A 20006-nucleotide genomic window follows, 5' to 3' on the forward strand; every position below is an offset into this window, starting at 1 on the left:
AAAAATATTAGGTAGTTATTAGCCTGAGATCCGACAAAGGCACGACCCTCACCCCTTTGTTTAATGGATGAACTCTTTTTTCTTTGAAATTCAACGTGTTAATAAATATTTTGCGAGTGGGTTGTCTGAAAAAATCCTGGCCAGGATATTTTTAATTAAATATTAAAAAATTAATATTATTATTTTTTTTTAATTTTGTACTCATTTGTTTAATGAACAAATTATACACTAATCGAAGGTATTAAGCCTGTAGAATGTGAAAACGTTGGATTGTCTATTTTTTTCCTGACCTACCTATCTGGTTGGCAGGTATGAACAGGTAGGTAATATCAGTCATTTTCACTCAACTGTTTAACACATTCTATAGACTTTATGCTTTCGATTGCTATATATGTAATTTGTTCATTAAACAAATGAGTGCCAAATTAAAAAAAAAAAATTAATAGCAATTTTTGAATATTTAATTGAAAATATGCTGGCCAGGATTTTTTCGAACTGGCTGCCGTGATAGGTCGATCTTCCACTCAGATGTCGACATGTTCATACGCACAAATGAATATCGGCTATGAATATCGAATTTCGCGAATTCAAAAATCTGTGTATTCTGGGACACCCTAATATAGTACATATACACACACAGGTAGTAAACTTAATTTTACTTCAGTTCTGCACCATAGCAATGGTCACTCAGCAATGGTAATTCCAATAACAACAATGCAGCGGAAAATTATGCGTGTTTCATTGAAAACATGTGTAGATAGATACATACCTTAATACATGCATACATATACATATGTATAAACAAGGTAACAATGATGGTGACAAAAACTGTTAAAAAAGAATATAAAACGATAATACAATAAAATTCATATGCATACATAGGTATACTATATAAATGTGTATATATATATATATATATATAAACCCCCATACATATGTATGTATAGGTATTTGCATATATTTAGGTGTAATTGCTATGAAATAATTTTATATTACAAACTTTAGAGCTTCATCCACTATCCATCAGCAGGAAGACCTTTAGTATTTTGATACATTTCAGAGCAATAACATAAAGTATATATCGCGTTTTCTGTTAAACAAAAAAAGAATATGTTATATTACGCGCTCTAAATCACATTTTCATATACATTTGTAAAAATCGGCATTTGACTTGAAACTTTCTGACTGCTTCAAAATGCAGCTGTATTGGCTTCCGATTGCTTTTATATTTTTGGAACATCTATACGCCAATGGTCAGCATATAAATATCTTGCTTGAGCAGGGACCCATAATTGGGGTACGCATACATACATACATATATTCATACATATGAACATATTTAAATACTTTTCTATTACTTTCCCTGTTCATTTAGCTTAAAATATTTCCGGATAGCTCCCGAACCGCTGTATATGCATTCCTAGGGGTGCCGTATGCGCAACCACCGATCGCCGATCTACGCTTCATGGTAATACAATTTTCTAATCAATACCTAGTATATCGTTCAGTGTCTTAATATGGAAAGACTCTCAGTCTTTTTAAAATTTTACCAAGTTTTTTTCAACACTCCGTAATGCAACAGAAATTTAATATGGGGCATTTCTATATGAAGGCAACAATATTTATATGCATAAGTAGGTATGTATTTACTTGTATGCCATATACACAGATTGTATATACATATCGTAATATAAGATGGAAAGGGCGTAACTAACATCGTCGCTGAAATACAAAAAGGCGTAACTAACTAAAAATCTAAATTCACTTTTTCATTGATTATGATGCGTTTCATCGAATTATAAGTCCCTACATCGTTTTATGGAATAAAAAATTTTAGTTGTAGCATTTTTGCAATTCAGTGACCTTGTGAGATAAGCCATTTCCATACTATACTAACGATATGTACTACATATGTATATGTATGCATACATACTTATGTATGTAAATTATCATTTCATGTTTGGAACGTGAGCATTCGGCAAGTTTCTAACCCTTAATTTATTACTACCAACTATATTTGTATCACATGGTACGTTTGTATGTACTCTTCCGATCAGCTAATTAAGCCAGCAATGTTTTGACCAACTGTGGCAATTTTGCTTTTGTCTATTTAAAGTTTATTATTTTTTTTTCATAAAAGTCTAGCTCATTATTAACAAGTAGCATGTAAATTCTCATTTCAAACTTTGTGCTAAAATTATAAAAAATCTGCAAAGTTTCATCTAAATTTTTAAGTTTTCAATCAGATTTTTCAGGTCTATTGCATGCGCCCCGCGCTTTTCATTTTCAATCTCATAAATATTTTATAATGACTTTTGCTAAAATTTCAAAATCAAAAGTTATCAAAACAAGTTTTATGCGACTGAGAATTATTATTTTCTAAATTTTAGTCTTGTCTGTATAAAATTTTGCAATAGATATTAAAATAATTCAACGATATTAATAGATTGGTATACATATACATATGTATGTATGTACATTAAACTGCATCACTCCCCATACACAAAAAAATCGGTGCTATTTTTCCATTGGAATTATAAAATCTATTATATTTTAAGACGTCCACCAAAATATTTCGGAAAAATATTAAGATTTAAGTGAGCTGGACCGATTTGAAAATACCTCTAAAAATGGAATTTTATATGAATAAAAATAGTTTCTTAAAGATTTTTTTTTTAAATCCCCTCAAATGTCAAAACGGTTTAAGCTTAAAAAATTTACATAAAAATATTTAAAAAAAATTATAAAAAAATTAAAAAAAAATATGAACGGAATCGTAATAAAGAGATTTTTGATGCTTTTTTTAAACTTTTTTCAAATAATGGTATAAGAAAAACTTTAATAACACAACCTAAACTCTTCCGATTTAGACTTAAGAGATGTCATTGGAAATGTTTTTTCTCATAGTTTTTAGTTCTTTGCTAATAAACTCATTCAAAGGATGAAAGAGAAAGGTAGGTTGAACGAACGTTATTCAAAGTTGAATTAAGATGTGTTGGTATTTGAAAAGTAAAAAATTGGGATACGAATGGCTTTTTTTGGACAGAAATATAAACAGTGTGAAAATACCTTTCCACTTAGCCTAAATCAGAACAGTTTTGGCCTAGTTATGCAAGTTTTTCGTAAATCCATCTTTGAAAAAAGTAAAAAAACAGCATCAAAAATCTCGTTCTTACGATTCTCTTGAAAAGATTTTTAAATATTTTTATGCAGATTTTTTAAGCTTAATCTGTTTTGTCATCTGAGGGACTTTTTTCAAAAAGTTCTTTAAGAAACTATTTTTATCCATAAAAACTCCATTTTTGGAGGCATTTTCAAATCGGTCCAGCTCACTAAAATCTTAATATTTTTCCGGAATATTTTGGTGGACGTCTTAAAATATAATAAATTATGTAATCCCGGCGGAAAAATCGCAACTTTTTTTGGTGATACATACATACGAGCACCAATTTATTTCATTTGATTGATTTATTTCATTTAAAGAAATGGCGTGTAGTCCAAGACCGCTGTAGCGTACGTAGTGCATAGGGCGACATCTACCTCTCGACTCAACGAGGTTGATGTCAAGACTTTATAGGAACTTTGCAAAGCAAAGCTTTTATAGCTGGGCACACAACATTGAAAGTGACTGGACACACAACATTGCAAGTTGATAAAAGCGTTGTAAAAATTCATTCTAGGTCTATGTGCGCCTCAACTGTAGTCACATGTATCTGCAAATAACATTCCAAAAGGAAAAGCACTTCTCAATTTTTCTCCTTAAAAATTGTGTTCAGGGCTGTAATGTGCACTCACATACATTTCGTGGGAGTGGTTAAGTGTCCTTCATTTCTATAATAAATTTTTTAGGAATCTGGCAACTCGAAGAATTGAGCCGTCTTCGTCATCAAGTTGACGGACATGGCCTTGTATTCTATTAACCTTGGGTTCCACGAAAGCAATTTAAGTGATATATGATTTTTTTGTTTGTAAAGTAAAAATTACACAGTTCAACAAAATGTCGTCGTATTTTATCTCAAAAATGGGGCCGACGTCATCTTATAGATTTTTTGATGCTGATTTGAAGTGCATCTACAAAACTTTTCTTGCACGTCCAGTGTTCGAGAAAGAACTGTTGAAGCGTCGAAAAATGGCAAATTAAAAAAAAATTATTAAAAATAAAATTTGGACGTAGTTTTTCTGAAGAAAAAATCACGTATTACTGAAAATCTAATTCGCCTGTTGGATTCGATCTCATGTCGATGGATTGAGTAGAAAGGGATGATAAATTATAAAAAAAACCTTAGTAAACAAAAAACACTAACGAAGAACATGGTGAACGATTCCACCAGAACATAGCTACTATGGAGAAGTGGTATGATAGGAAATCAAACCTCCACATGCTTGCTGACTATTGCTGGACCCTGAAATGCGATCCACAAAAAAATGTTTAATTTAGGAGTAGTTATGTCTTCACATCAAATTTCGAAGATATGCGATATACGGTTCTTAAGTTATAGTTGGTTAAAATTTGACGCCTGCGGGATGTTTTTACTTTGCATCATGTAATGTACATACATTTGTTTTTGCTTTTAATTTTGCTTTTCAAATGTAGCCCCCTTTGGCACACCGAGGCTGGAATCGTACTTTAACGGCTATGAATATGCGTCCACTTTGCCCACAGCCCTCGAATACAATTTATGATGAGAAAGTTGATGGGACCTTACCTCGTGCAGCATTAATGGATGAAGATTGCTTATATTTGAATATTTGGGTATCTGAGGTATGTATATACATACATATGTTGCAATTCTGAAGAGCTCATTTCTGTATCATATTGCACTATCATTCACGAGGACGTTGGTGTTGGAAGAAGATTTTCAAAAATGATTTGAATTAAGTGTAGAAAAAACTCGTTTTTTGGGGGTAGTTGCTTTGCTTCTTGAACGTAGTGTTACCATTTATGATTTGTTTTTTTTTTGTTGTTTTAAGCTCACAACTGTGTAGACTTTTTTTATTTTTTTGGTTCGTGTTGTTACTTGCACATAATTTTACTCAGCCATCACTTTTCGCCATTCAATCGCACAGATGTGTCGCATTTTGTGGCTCCTCTTCCTCTTGGCAATATTGAAAAGGCCGTAGCACAGTTATTGAATAACATTTTGTATATTTTTGTTTGAAGGCTGTAAATACTGGCCAGAAACCCGTGCTGGTGCTTATCACTGGAGAGAATATGGTTTACGATTGGTCTCAAAATCGAGTGTCTGGTGTAGATTTTGCTCTAGAGAATGTCGTTGTGGTCTCTATGCAGTACCGCAGCAATATATTCGGTTGGATCGCTTTGGATAATGGAGTGTTAGCGGGAAATTTGGGCCTGCAAGATCAACAGTTGGCTCTCCATTGGATACAACACAACATACAGCATTTCGGAGGGGATCCGAAGCGAATAACATTGCTGGGCCACGGCACAAGTGGTGCTCCATGTGCCTTGGCACACGCTCTTGCAAAAACTGCGGATGAACCGAAACTTGTATCTAAGCTAATACTTATGTCCAGTGGTGATTTTATGACGTCATTGAATACCCCATCCAGGGTTGTGGAAGCTTCGAATGTGTTGGTGAGCAAGCTAGGCTGCCAGTTCGAAAGACCAAGTGCTCAACTTGCACGTTGTCTGAAATTAAAAAGCGTCAGTGATCTTCTGAATGCCTTTGAGAGTGTATACGATCATGGCAATGGCACTCTCCACATCGGCCCTATATTGCCGGCAGATGTCGATGATTTTTTAAGAAATGTCAGCGTATCATCTGCTCTTCCCCCCATACTGTGCGGCATCACATCTAATGAGGGCGCCTTTCTACAACAACACTGGCTAAATTTGGCGCGCGAGGGCTATCAGGCGATTCGTGATTATGTGAATTTCACTCTGATTCCAAGTGTCTTGCAAAGATTTCACATGGAGGTGAGAAATAAAGTGAAGTACGTCCTGAATTGGTTCTATTTTAGTGGGGACGCTGGTAGTAGTGTTAAAAGCCTCTTGTATTCAATGCAACGACTTATATCTGAATATTTTTTCGAGCTGCCTTTCTATCGAACACTCAATGTTTTAGCCTCGAGAAATTCTAGTGATGTTCCGAAAGTATACGCATACGTATTCGACGCCTCGAACTCAATGGACATACGTGGAAAGGTGAACTGGTTCGGTGGTGCGTCCCACACTTCGGATTTACTTTTGCTTCTTGGACCAAGCATGTTCCAGCAAATATCCAGAAGGCGCCTGACCACGGCAGAAGATCGTATTTCTCGAAAATTCCGAAAAGCTCTGATCAATTTCATAAAGAGTGACATGGCCAAATCTACGTCATCTTATGAGCCAAACGATTGGCTGCCATACACAAATGAGCACCAATTCGTTAAATACTTTGGCGAGACAGAAAAATTGGAAACGAGAAGAAGTTATTTTTTGGATTTTGCTGGAAATGTAGCTGAAATTGAAAAAATGCTACAAAATGGGAAGGAAATTCCCGAGAATGGTTTGTCGAGGACGAATAGGAATGATAGAAGAGGCATTGATAATGGCCAATCGAAGTTATTTCTAAAGAATCAGACGGATTTTGGATATGCTGCGCATTTGAAGCGCGTTGCCAGCTTTTGGCAAATTTTTATTCCGAATGTACCAGTATACGAAGATCAGAGTGGTTATGATAACAATAATGTCCCATTAGGCCAGCGCAAGCAGTTGAAGGAGGCTACAGCCGATGCAGTGCGCTACCGAAAGGGCTTCTTTGTTCTATTAAGTCTCATTGCAGCACTTTTGAGCGTTTTAGCGCTCTGCGTGTATATCCTTCATCGCGATCATATTCGTGAACGATCGCACACTTCAGTTTTTCGCTTATGACGACGATGGATTGAGAAACCCAACTGGTTTCGAAAAACCCTTACGTCGATTATGGACAAACACAACAACAAAAGTCAAAAATCAGATAATTTTTCTTTCAGTGAGAGAGCACGACGCGAGCCGACAGGAAATAAAACTTCCGACGAGATGTTGGATGAGCATGAAAAACAAGAAGCATTAAGAAATAAACGAGACGAGAAGCAATCAAAATATACTTTAAAACATTGGCAATACGAACTGACCTGCCGTGAATTTTAATGTTTGTGAACTGGAGAGGAACTAAATTTAAGTACATGTTTTTGAATTTTAATTTAAGGCAGTATATTTTTTCTTGTAAGTACATTACATACATACTACATGTGCATATCGCACACCTACATATATCTAAACAGCAATCAACTAAAAAAACTGTAGGAAGATTTTTCGCATAAATCAATTTACATATAGGACTTACCTCCAATTAATGTAAATATTTGTTTCTTCCTGATTATATACCCTAACTAAATAACCACTGTTATACCGGTTTTTGCGTTGAATCTGTACGATGCACAAACAGTTATTTTTGAGTTAGCCCACTTTAGATCCAGGTGTGCAATATGTATTTATATGTATGCAAGTAGTTACATATGTATATATATGTGTCTGTTATTAGTCATACTTACTCATATAATAAAAGCAATTTTAAATTAAAATCTGCATAGTTTCAATAAAAAATTTCCTAGGGGTTTGATTTATATATGTACATATCGAGCCAGTTCGAAAACATCCTATCTCAGAATTGAAGGCTCTATTTCAGAATTCGGTTCAAAGACGCCCTATCTCAGCCGCCGATTCAAAAAAGGCCTATCCAATTATTTTCTNAGTATGTACATATCGAGCCAGTTCGAAAACATCCTATCTCAGAATTGAAGGCTCTATTTCAGAATTCGGTTCAAAAACGCCCTATCTCAGCCGCCGATTCAAAAAAGGCCTATCCAATTATTTTCTATATATAGTTTCAGTTAAGATAGGACATTTTTGAACCAAATTTTGAGATATGGAAAATTCTGCCGAGTTAGGTCGAACTTGCACTCAGCCAGCGATGTGCACAAAGTTATTTTTGTGATGCTTGTCTTGAGTCGAGATTTCAATTCATATCGAACTAACGCATCATTATATTAAAAAGGTTAAATTAGCGGTGACATAGCCATAACCATATAAAACAGCTGTTCCAACCAACCTTATGGCCAACACTGTATTCGATTACTGGTGCCACACCGTAACGCCAAAGCATAAACATCAATTGAATTTTGGTTTTCCACCATAACCATAATTAGCTAATATCTAAAGCGCTCGTAAGAACGTGATGCCAGACGCAAAGAAAAAATACTGTTCATTTAGCTATGGAAATAGCAAAAAATTTGGCTCAATAGAACTTCTCATGCTGATTTCAACTGTGCCAAAATTATTTGGCGCAAAAATATAAAGAAGATATGAACAGTTGCATTAAACATTTTTGATTTTTTAAATATTAGTATGTTATGAATGAACACAGAAGTTCTGCGCAAAAATTCTACGATGTTACCCATTTACATCGTCTTGTTTCGCGTCTGGCAACACCGACATCTTGACTATGTAAAATCAGCTGTTTATGATTATGAAGATCGTTAATGTGATTACCGTTATGGCAATGGTTATGGCTATGGCGTTATGGTATGTCGCCACTAATTTAACCTTAAGGCTTTTATATTATTCCAACCGATAAATGTATTTCATTAAGTACGCTCGAAATGTTTAGCGAACTTTTTATTGTTTGCTTGTATGGTGGTACGTACGGTCTAATGTACATACAAGAACGTGCTAAGGCTGAGGACGCTATTTTTATCCACTCTTGCAGGTGAAAGCAATTAAAAATTACCTGACGCGGAGCGGCTCGCTAACCTCCCTTCGTTGTTAAGAATGAAAAGGCATTATTCATTCATTATGCTTTCTAAATTGTTTAATATATTTATATGTATGTATGTACATATACTTGCATTTACTTAATAATGTACACTCTCCTTTTGTTTGCTTTAGCAACATTTAGTAGTAACCTTTTTTGTAAGTATTTTTTATTAAATAGATACCGATGGGCCTATACATCGTATACATATATATTTTATATACATATGTATGTATACATAATCAAATGAAAAAAGGCACTTCCATATGGAAAATCGTACACAACTTAACAATGATTTCTGTGTATGTATGTATGTATGTATGTTTACATAGAGTCATTTAACTTGTGGGTAGCGTAGCCTCATTCAATGCTGTACTTACGAGACTATAATTGGCTAAGTTCATTAATTTAAAAAATTCTCTAAAATTTGCTAAAATAAAGTGCATTTGATGATTACAAACAAACATTATTCTTATGTATGTATGTATGTATGTATGTATATCGTACCGATGTGCTGCTGCCGACTTGCGAGTAGTTAGTTGTTCGCTTGAAATTTAGTGTCTGCGCATGTGCAGCGACAGGTGGTCGGAGCGGCTGAAGGAGCGCGTGCAGAGTTGGCAGCGAAACGGCTTGACGCCGGTGTGTTTTCGATAGTGACGCGTTAATTCGTCTGATCTTGCAAATCGCCAAATACATCCTTCCCAGTTACACACGTATGGTTTCTCACCTAATGGATGAAGAAGGCTTATAAACATATGTACAGTCATAATTACATATGTATATTGACATTATGTATTTGGGCAAGCTTATTACCTGTGTGAGTGCGTTTGTGCGCCTTCAGATGAGAACTCTTTGTGTACACTTTATCACAACCCTCAGTGTCACATTTGTGCACTTTTCGATTTTTAGAGAGATCACTAAAGCCAATGTTGTTAATCATCCCGCCTGAGTCATCAGATCGTCCGAACATGCCGCCGCTCCCCCGTAAGACCATACTGCTGAAAGCGTTCTTACGACTATCGGCATTCGATGGCTCTTGGAAGGTGGGATTCATAGTCGATTGATGCAAACTGTTAGGTTGAGATGCTGAAGACATTATCTTCCATGGCAATATCGTGTTGGAACTAGCAGGTCCTTGAGAAATTTTGCTGTACGTAGACGTCAGCATCGAAGTAACATTTGACGGCGCTGACGGCAGTACCACATCATTAGAGCCCCAAACTCTGGAGCTAAATGATGAAGATCTTCGGTCCGTTGTATACTTATAGGGATTTTTGAAAAGGCTTAGCAAACTAAATTTTCGATCGTAGTCGTGCAAAAATGTTCTCTGTGCTGCAGCGGCGGCAGCAGCGGCTGTTAGATGATTGCAAAATGGTGTTTCTGCAGTGGTCGATAGGGCGGGCGATGTGGAGGAGGGTGGAGGAACTACGCTTGCAGTGTTTCGTTGATGATGTTGAAGAGGCGCTTGATTAAAGCTTTGGTTGACATGCGCGCTACTGATGCTGTGGCTGTTGTTATTTGACACATTACTCCTTTTACTGTTAACCTCTTCCTTCCCGCGCCGGCAAGGTAAAAGAAAAGGTGAAGTTGCTAAGAATGGATTTATAGGCAGTTTCGAAACCGTTGATGAGGAGAATGGTGATGAATACTGTCGATTTGATTGCAACTGAGTCGATGTGGTGAATGAGGAGGAGGAACTTGATGCAGAGGATGTAAAGCGATCCCGATTGTAATTGTTATTGTTGTTGTAGCCGTTGCCACTTTTAGCGCTTGAATATGTGCTGTAAATATTATCTCTGCCGTTATTGTGCCTGCTTCCAAATAACTTGCAGTTTGGTGATTGAGATCCTGAAAAGTCAAAGAAAAAAATCGAAGAATAAGAATATGTTTTACTCTTCGGTCAAAATATGTGCAAATGCAAAATAGCTTTTGATTCGTCAATCAACTAGCGATTGGCGAAAAGAATAGTAACTATCTTAAAACTCCTTAATTATTTAGCAGTCCCAAACCATTTTGTTGACACTTACTAAAGAATAAAACTATACTGTACAGATACTAAAACGTAAAAAATAATTTTTCTTCGAATCATAGAATTAGTCCATAGAAATTTTAATTTACAAATTTTTACATTTGCTATACACCAGAGCTTCTTAAAGTGTGTTCCGCGGAACCCAAAGGCTCCGAGATTAATCTTGGTATGAATAAGTATACATATGTACTTATGTACCCGTAGTTGGTATGATTGCCGTACTGAGTGCCATACCTGCATAAGAGCGTTGAGCTTGCGCTTGCTAGCTTGTTTTTTTTTTCTAACCGGTATGTGTTGTTGGCCGCTGTAGCCAAAGGGTTGTACACTTCTACTTTCTACAAGGAGCGCGATGAATTGTCAAATGAAATGTGAAGTGTCATAACTAGGCACTTGGTAAATCACCTGTAGTCTTAGTCAGATTATTTTTCGGATGGTAGTAGTAATATCGCTTTGGTACAAAATCCATTCTTCACATTAAAGGGTGAACACACCAAAACTGCGACACTTTGGAAAGCTTATAACTTACCCACAACGAATTCAATATTTTGAAATTCAAACACCATAAATTGACCATGACCTTAGTTGAACGGAGAAGAAATTTCATTTGAATTTGATTCCTAGTTGAGTTAAAAATGGCAACCGAGCTAGAAACGAGACAAACCATTTTGTACGAGTTTATAAATGATCCGGCCTTAAGTACACGTAAAATTGCTAAAAAATTAAAGAGTGCACTATTCGACAGCTTGCAGGGTTTTAATCGGTACAAATAAGGCCTGACAGTTACGAGAAAACCAGGGAGCGGGGGTTAGCATGGTCAAAGTGATAAAAACAGTGCTCGGAAGGTCCTCAGTGCGTTTTCACGAGATCCGAAGATTTTGTCGCGTTATGTTGCAAAATCCGTACGGAGATCGCAGTTTTTCGTACAAAAGGTAAAGCGGAATGCTTCATTGAGATGTTCTACAGCTCAAACAGCGCCAGGCCGAGGCGCAAAGTAGAATGTTACAGCGAAATCCCGCATTCGGAAGTTGTATGAATTCTAAATTAAAAAATACAACTGCATTGTTATGGACTGCGAAACCTACTGCTATAAAAATTCAAAATATATTGCAGGTGAAGATATTTATACTGCTGCAAGTCGTCAAGATGCCCCTGAAAGTTGTAAGCTGAAAATGAAGTCCAAATTTCCAAAAACCACATGGTTTGGCAAGCTATTTGTTCCTGTGGCCGTAAGAGCAGCCCTTTTTTCCCATCCGGGACAATGAATGATCAAGTTTATCGGGATGAGTGCCTCAAAAGGCGTCTTCTGTCGTTTATCAACAGATAAGGAGTAGGACATCGTTCTAGGCGGACACGGCAACCTGCCACTATGCCAAGGACACATTGCCGTGGTATAATGCAAATAACATAAATTTTGTACCTCACGACTGCAATCCACCCAATAGCCCAGAGCCATGTCCTATTGGGGAATATTGGTCAATTGTCAAAGGAATCTTGAAGAAAACAGGTGAAAGAGTGAAAATTATTGAAGAGTGCAAAACAAAGTAGTTGTGCGCATCGCGTAATGTCGATGATGCAGTCGTGCAGAACATGATGGCGCGTGTGCGATGAAAATACCGATCACTTACATATGGAGGAAATAATAACTAATATTTTAACATTTTAATAACATCTAAACTTCCAAGTTATATAATACAAAAAAAAATAATTTCAAAGCCTTCTAATTTGTTTCTGGTAGTAATTTCTAAGTGTCGCAGTTTTGGTGTGTTCACCCTTTAAAATTTAAAGTATAAAAAGTAAAGTAAAGTTTTTATTCATTTCGTCTCTATTCGATACCAGTTGTTTCGCAATGTGGTTGCAGGCTTTTTGTAGACAAATGTATTTCTTCAAGTTCAGCCGAGCCACCTTTCTTTGCGAGAAAATTTGTCGCTTTTGTTCTAGTATCTCAAGTTGAAATTTACAGTTTTCCTTAAATTTTGACGAATTCGCCGATAATTCTGTTTTTGTCGTGAAATCTTTTGTAAATTTCTCCAGCTTTATTTTGCGCGAATAGACACCAGAAAGGTTCTGATAATATGAATTTTTTATTTTCACAGGAACATTGTTCTGGATGCCAGCTAAAATTAGCCAGCACCCAGGAATTAGGCCAATTTTATTTTTGTATTTTTTATTGCGCGTATTTTTATTAAATCTCCTGTACAATCTGTTTCAACAGCTTTTAAACATTCGCACCAACATGGAATTGATTTCACTAATTTTACCAATTCGAAATGATTAAGAATCATTCGCAATGCTAAAAAAGAGTTGATCGTTGAAATCAATATTTTACGTGACTGCTCGCAATTTAAACAAAAAAAAATTGTATTTATAAAGTCATTGTGAAGATTCGTCCGAAAAAATCACGTCGCAACCAACTTAAAGGGTGTACAATAATGGTGCGTATGTAAATGTAGCAAAAACCGGTGTGTGGCAAGTCGGCTGTAACTGTGATTGGCATCACAACTCCTTAGGCGATACGAGTACAAGTTAATAGTATTTAAATTGCAAAGTTTTTCTGCATTGACAATTTGGTCAAGAAATCTTTTGGAAAAATATCCGGCGTTCAGGGTTGGCCTATAGACACTTGTTTGTGTTAATCTTGAAGTAGCTAGAGTTTTTTCCAAGGTACTCAGATTGATGCATCCCGAAAATCAGAGATTTTACGCCAAGGACCTACTCTTCATGCGCAGTACCCGAATACGGCGACCCGCCTGCACATTTGTGTGCCTCGCGCGCTTATTTGTGTTGAAACTAAGAGTAGGCTATAAATTTTCACAAATGCGCAATTGCTACTCCATTTTTTAACATACCCAAGGCAGGTAGGATTGCGTTAATAAAATTGATGGTGGCTAATTGGACTGCACACAACATACAATTTATAAATATACATATATATATATATATGTGCCTACTCGTATGTAGATATTTACATGAGTGTGAAGGTGTAATTATTAGACAAATCATGCATACATACAGATGTAATTCTCTGCAAAGATACGAAAATCCCAAAATTAGTTTATCCTTCTTGACATCACTAGGATGATGCACAGATGCGCGCATGCGCACATCTTTTCGCTAATGCGAATGCAATCATGGTTTTAGAGAAAATCTCTGTGCTATTGCGTATAGCGGTAGCAAGCGGCAAGCAGCAAGAGGTAAAAATATTTGGAACTGATGGCAGGCAGTAAACAGGCGGTTAGTTGACTGGTACCATAAAAAGTGAATGTTGCCCCCGAGTAGCTCGCTGTTGTTGTTTTGCTCGATTAAAACATGGTGAAGCGCAGTAACGACATTAACCAAATAGTAAAGACCAAAAAAAAAAAACAAAAAAAGCAGAAACAAACAAATCGACATGGAAGCACGAAAAAAGAAGTACAAATAAAAATGTGAAATACAAAAACGCGTCTTCAAGTGGCACACTCATAAAACCCATAAACTGCTCATTTGACTTGGCGTGTGAAATGGTTAGCAGCAGCACAAAGTTAGCAGGTGGGCAGGGTGAACCGCGAAGTAGACAGGCAGGCAAGCATTCGGTCGTATGTAAGTGGAGAGTGGCAAACGGCGACGTCGAACAAGCTTCGAAGTAGTCAGGAAATGAAGCAACGCGCCACAAATATGCAATGCGCAAGTGAATGCATGCCGCAAGTGGCAAGTGTGGCAAATGTTCGGCGCGTATCTGCGTTTGTGCTTCGACGCGACGCCTCAATGCCTCGACCGCCTTTCAACTGTGCTCAACAATAATTATGATGAACTGAGTAAGTGCCCGTGGATGCGACGTACATAGATCGGCTGCATATTGATGCACAAGTGCGACAATGATGACCAAAACCGAAGAGACCAAAGGCCGGAACGAGTGCGGTGTTGCGGCGAAACACCGACTGTGAAGCAGCGTTCGAATGTGCTGACATACAAGCATATGGTCGAGTACGTATGTGCATATGCACGAGTGGATTTTAATACAGGGTGATGTAATTGGAATCATATTTGAACATTGGTATGGTAGTTACCTGTGCAAAAATAAACGAAAAGCAAAGAAAATCGGAACCGAAAATTGGCAGACTAAATTAGTCAAGTGAAAAATAATACGGACACGATGTTTTGACCAGTTTGGACTATTTTTCCTGTGCTTGTTTCATGTTTATTATTTTTTATAAAAATCCAGTTCCAGTATCACGCAAACACCATGTAAGTCTAAATTTCAGACTTTGTAGAATAATTCACCAACAAATTCTAGCATAATAAAGTGCAGTATCATGTGGTGAAGAATTCCCATTGATTTTTGATATATTTTTTTTTGCTGACGGTGCCACGGTGGAAGAAAATAATAACACCGTCTGCAAAAGAAATGTGCTGGCTTGATAGTATTGTTGCTGATGCGTCGGTGAAAATATCCCTACGGCACCTACGGGTGGAAAACGAAAGCAAAAGCGCCAACGTACATAATGAAAGGACCAAGTGCAGAAAGACCTGTCTGCAGTCGGGATGAAAAACGGGCGATTCTTTGCATAAGTGAGAGGCAAATGGCGGAGTTTTTTGGTCTGCATCCAAAGGTTGTAGTGCCAAATAAGAGGAAGAAACTGTAAAGGGCACAGGATAAAACGGAATGCCCTAATGAACGAGAACTTAAAATGTCCAAGCTGGACAAAAAGTTTTATTTTTTCGATCATATTTGATCGATATTTTAACTGCCGGTTTCACCAGCAATTTAGATAAGTGAAAAATGATTTTGTTGCTTCTGTCCGTGCTCATATTAAATTAAATTAAAAAAATGTTAACTTAAATTGCTTTCGCTAAACTGCCGATAAGCATTTCGTGTTCGCCAATTTAAGTAAATCGTTTTTGTTTTGTACATACATATGAAAAGTGATAACAACATTAGACAAGTCAATTTTACATAACACTGAAAACAGTTTTCTCAGTTTTCCCAGGTTGGCGAATTTTAGTGTTTCTTTAATTGAAGTTCATGATTTAAAACAATTAAAATTGATTTATTTGCAAATATTTATACCACCAAAAGGCCTTTGGGGTACAAGGAATCTGAATCTGCAATTTATTTTTACCAAAAGCGGCCACTGGGTGCGCTTTGGTGCAAAGAAACAGTGTTTAGCAACATTGTTGAAAAACATTATTTGGACTTTACTTCCTTTACATCAAAGCAAATTCAGATTCCTCGGACCCCAGAGGGATCTTCTTAATATAAAAATATTTGCATTTAAATCAATTTTAGTTGAGAAAACTAGACTTTCAGAAAAATTTCGTTTCATCAATTCCCAAGGCTAAAAAAAAACGGAAAATGTCGTAGAGTGTTAAAAAATACATATATTTTTGTCTATTATAAAAATTAATATTAAAAATTCCTTTATATTTTTGAAGAATGAAATCAAATAAAATAAGAATTGCTTCGCAAAGTACGCATGTAAACATAGTTAGGATACCGCGGTAAAATTTTACTTAATACTTTTACATTTAGGGAGTTTACAAGCGTCTTGATGTTTTAAAGTCGTTAAATTGTGAAATGTGAAATAACGGTAAAAATGGTTTGTCTTAGTTGCACATAACCTAAACGCAGTTTAACCGTTATTTTACGTTTGAGAGTTTTACGACTTTAAGACAATGCGACGCCTAAGACGTCTAGTGGATCGCCTAATTAGTACATTTTGGAAGTCAGCTTTTTTCATTCGATCACCCTTTACTTATACATTTTTATACATATGTATGCATGTACATATGTAGGCGCTGGGTCGTGCAACGCATTACGCGCAGCGCAATAGTAGCCACATACATATACATATGTATGTGTATGTACATATGTATGTACGCACAGCTGCAATGTGCGAACCTTGCATTCATTGCGGAAAAGTTTCAAAAAAAAACTGTGTAATAAATTACGAAAGTAGTTGATAGGGTTTAATGTGTGTTTGCTGTGCGATTGAAAATAATTGGCAGTTCGAAGCCGGTGCAACAAAATGTGAGCGCAGTCGCGTAAACGCGTTAATTGCAAGCTCTGTTTTCTTGCTAGCCATAGCGGCAGCAACATGATTGCATTCTACATATATACATACATATGTATGTATTTAGCCAGCTGTCTAATCTGAATTCATAGATGAGTCCACTTGGGTTTTTATTCTTGCTGTTTATGTATACATACATATATGTATGCACATAGATATTCATAGATATTTTATATATAGATACTTATGTAAGTATATGAGAGCATTTGACCTTTGGGTTGGGGAATATCTATTAAAATCCTTGCATTAGAAGTCGATATAGGTATGTAAATACGAGAGATAAATATGAAGTCAGAAATAGCTGCGCTCAAATCCATATTTAGGAGTTACAATCGGTAAAAGGCTCGGTTTCTGCCCACATGCAGAATATGTAACCCAAATAGAGTTAACAACGTATGCAGAGCTCGCCAGAGGAGCAAATGTATTCTGCTCAAGAGTAAAGCTATTGGAGGTTGAAACCGACAGACTGCGTGCGGTGAGGGTGAAATCGGAGTTCAGAAGCAACCTGATTGGTATTTAAAAAGATTACCTAAGAGGTGGGTATTGCCACAAAAAGGCTTCCTTGATGTTAAACGGTTTAATGCCAACCGAAGTATTGATCGAAAGAAAGGTTCCGGTAAAAGCATAGAAGGCAAAAAAGGCAAAGCATTTCAGAAAAGAAATTGTCAAGTAAGATTAAATTCTTAAGTTCATTTCTGTGTGGAACTAAGACAAAAATGAAGGCTGAAGAATTGTAAGGTGAATAAAGTTACAGAAAAAGCTCTGTCAAGAAGGATAGCGAACTTCATACGGCGGGATTTAGATGATATCTATCTAGTCCTTGAGAAAATCCTTGTTTAGCCGGCCGTCTGCATTTGTGGTAAAAAAGCAGCACCTTTGGGACATCGGCATCGACATCGACAATCAGCCGTGGTTTGTATGTATGTGAAGGAATACTTGCAGAAGAGATAACTTCCATCCCTACGCCTATATGAAGTATACACCTTGTTGTGGTTTGACCTCGCTCCATGCCACTACGCAACATCAGAATTAGGGTGGCTTTATGGAATAACGTGTGTACATTTGGTTCCTATTATAGAAACCAATCCACCAAATTGTCCCAAACTAGGACCAAATGAGAGATACTGAACGGGAAAAGAACGTCACCAAAAGTGTGGCCAAAAATCTTCAAGACCTTAAAAGAAAGTGGGCTTTAGCTATTGTGAAGGCATTCGAAGACACTACTATGAAAACACTAATTGCAGGGTTCCAGAAAAATCAAAATTTTTTATTAAAAAAAAACGATCTTTCTTTATCACTTTATGCGAATTTGTTAATTACTAAAATAAAATTATTACGGACTGGATTCACAGAGCATAATTAAATTTTTGCCAACGTCACCGCAAACAAGAGCTTAACTAAGGACCAGTTTTTCAGTGTACATTTAAATCTAACTGTAGTTTAAACTTAGTTTAAATGCTCGAGCTAGCTGGATAAACTAAGATGGATTCTATTTATTCGTTATATGGATGCAAATGCGACAAACAAAATTCTAAAAAACACAAGAACAAGAGCAAGAACACTTCAAACCCAAACCCGAAATGAGAAAAAAACCGTCGAGAACGTTATCAATGGGAATTATATAAGAACGAAAACCCTGTGCAACGTGCCCAAAGAGAACAAAATGCGAACAATACTTTCGGCGACATTCTAATAGAACATTCTAATGGGAACAAAAGTCTTCGGAACGTTTAAGCAACGAACAAAATGAGAACAAAAGTCTCAGGAACTACCTGACAGAAAACGACCCGGAAACAAATTTTCTCTGAACTAATCGCGAATGAAAGCGAGAACAACATTTTTCTTATAGCGATCCATCAGTTAGGGATGTTCGAATATTAAAATTTATCAAAAAAGAACTGAAAGATAACTATGCAAATTAAGTCAACGAAAGACTTAAGATACGGACCTTTCTTGCACAGAAAACGAAAAAATTGTTCCATCTGGCTTAGAATTACCAATCGTGAAATCGAAAGTTTCGTTCTCATTCTGTTCTCTTTTATAACGTTCCCGAGAGTTGTGTTGGCATTTTGTTCTTTACGGAAACGCTCCCGAACCGTTTGTTCTCATTTTGTTCCCGTTCATACTGCTCTCAATACACGTTCCCGTTTTGTTCTTTTGTGGTAACGTTCTTCACATACATTTTGTTCTCATGCAGAACTAAACAAGATCTGGAATGCATTATCGGTCCCTGTTTATAAATGCTGAAAATTAAAATTAATAAAAATTATCATAAAATTTAAGAAATAAGTACTCGTCTTACATACGTACTTATGTATCCATGCAGATGCCTCTATATATACACACATACATATGCATCTTCAATTCACCTGCGTGTGCCTTATCATCCTTTTGGAAACGAAATCGCTGACAAGTGTGGCACTCAAAGCGTTGGCTGATATCAGCACATTAGTCTCCGTGGGAAATAACAAAATCATGGACGTTAACATAGTGAATTGCTTTTCGTATTTGGGCGGATTGCCATCAATTCAAGCATACGAAATGTCACATAATAAATTTCTTCCCATTTGCTGGGGATTTAGTTGCATGGTTGCACTTTCGTGACACTATGTATGTATGTATGTATATGGGATTGCTTAAATCCGAGACATTGGTGCATGTTATTTTTATACAAAAACTTAAGCACCAAATATAGAAGCATTGCCGGTTAATATACAAGTACCACCTGCTCCTAACTACTTGCTCTGAATATATGTATGTATGTATGTACATATGTATCGTATGGGAATAAATACAAGAAAATGAGAACTTTTACAGATCCATATATTTCGCGTAGCAGTGATCCTAATACTACATACTTGCCATACACATATGTATTTTAATTTAAAGAAGTGTAAAAATTTCAATATTATACCAGTTTTGGTATTTTTGCGTAAGCACTGAGTCATCGGAATTTTTAAATACAGACTTGTTATTTTCGATAAAATATTGAAAGTAGTTTAATTCCAATTCGGTAATTGGCGTGATCATAACATAAGGGAGAATAAAAATTAAAATGTTTAGTCTCCAATGCTTCTCCGTTAACATATTCACATCCTACACTAAAATAGTTAAATTAATATTATTGCTTGTGTT

The 20006-nt window shown here is 36.3% G+C and overlaps 2 protein-coding genes across 3 annotated transcripts in view; one reads left to right on the forward strand and one right to left on the reverse strand.

The window, feature by feature from the left end:
• Nucleotides 1-1060: 1060 nt before the first annotated feature.
• LOC108363079 (carboxylesterase 1C) lies at nt 1061-7379 on the forward strand. 2 transcript variants are annotated; one of them, XM_017616338.1, is made up of 4 exons: nt 1061-1297; nt 1376-1468; nt 4595-4762; nt 5162-7379. In XM_017616338.1, exons 1-4 carry the CDS (start codon nt 1196-1198, stop codon nt 6872-6874), a joined length of 2076 nt encoding a protein of 691 aa, XP_017471827.1. In that variant the 5' UTR covers nt 1061-1195; the 3' UTR covers nt 6875-7379. The 2 variants fall into 2 exon arrangements, with proteins under 2 accessions (XP_017471827.1, XP_017471828.1); XM_017616339.1 differs by lacking the exon at nt 4595-4762.
• A 1970-nt stretch (nt 7380-9349) lies between these two features.
• LOC108363082 (dendritic arbor reduction protein 1) overlaps nt 9350-20006 on the reverse strand; it is a 49276-nt gene continuing 38619 nt past the window's right edge. Inside the window, exons 4-5 of the mRNA XM_017616344.1 lie at nt 9609-10649; nt 9350-9522 (exon numbers count right to left, since the gene is read on the reverse strand). Coding sequence (XP_017471833.1) covers nt 9350-9522; nt 9609-10649 — 1214 coding nt within the window. The remainder of the gene's footprint in view (nt 9523-9608; nt 10650-20006) is intronic.

Source organism: Rhagoletis zephyria, unplaced genomic scaffold (assembly GCF_001687245.7).
Source record: "Rhagoletis zephyria isolate East Lansing unplaced genomic scaffold, Rhagoletis_zephyria_1.1 Rzeph_scaffold_01184, whole genome shotgun sequence".
Taxonomy (NCBI): Eukaryota; Metazoa; Arthropoda; class Insecta; order Diptera; family Tephritidae; genus Rhagoletis; species Rhagoletis zephyria.

Excerpts from the sequence above, each read along its gene's own strand:
- LOC108363079 (XM_017616338.1), top strand. The coding sequence starts at position 1,196 with ATGCAGCTGTATTGGCTTCCGATTGCTTTTATATTTTTGGAACATCTA. Across the intron at positions 1,469-4,594 it reads TCGCCGATCTACGCTTCATG|CCCCCTTTGGCACACCGAGG; the intron begins GTAATACAATTT and ends TTTCAAATGTAG. Across the intron at positions 4,763-5,161 it reads TGAATATTTGGGTATCTGAG|GCTGTAAATACTGGCCAGAA; the intron begins GTATGTATATAC and ends TTTTGTTTGAAG.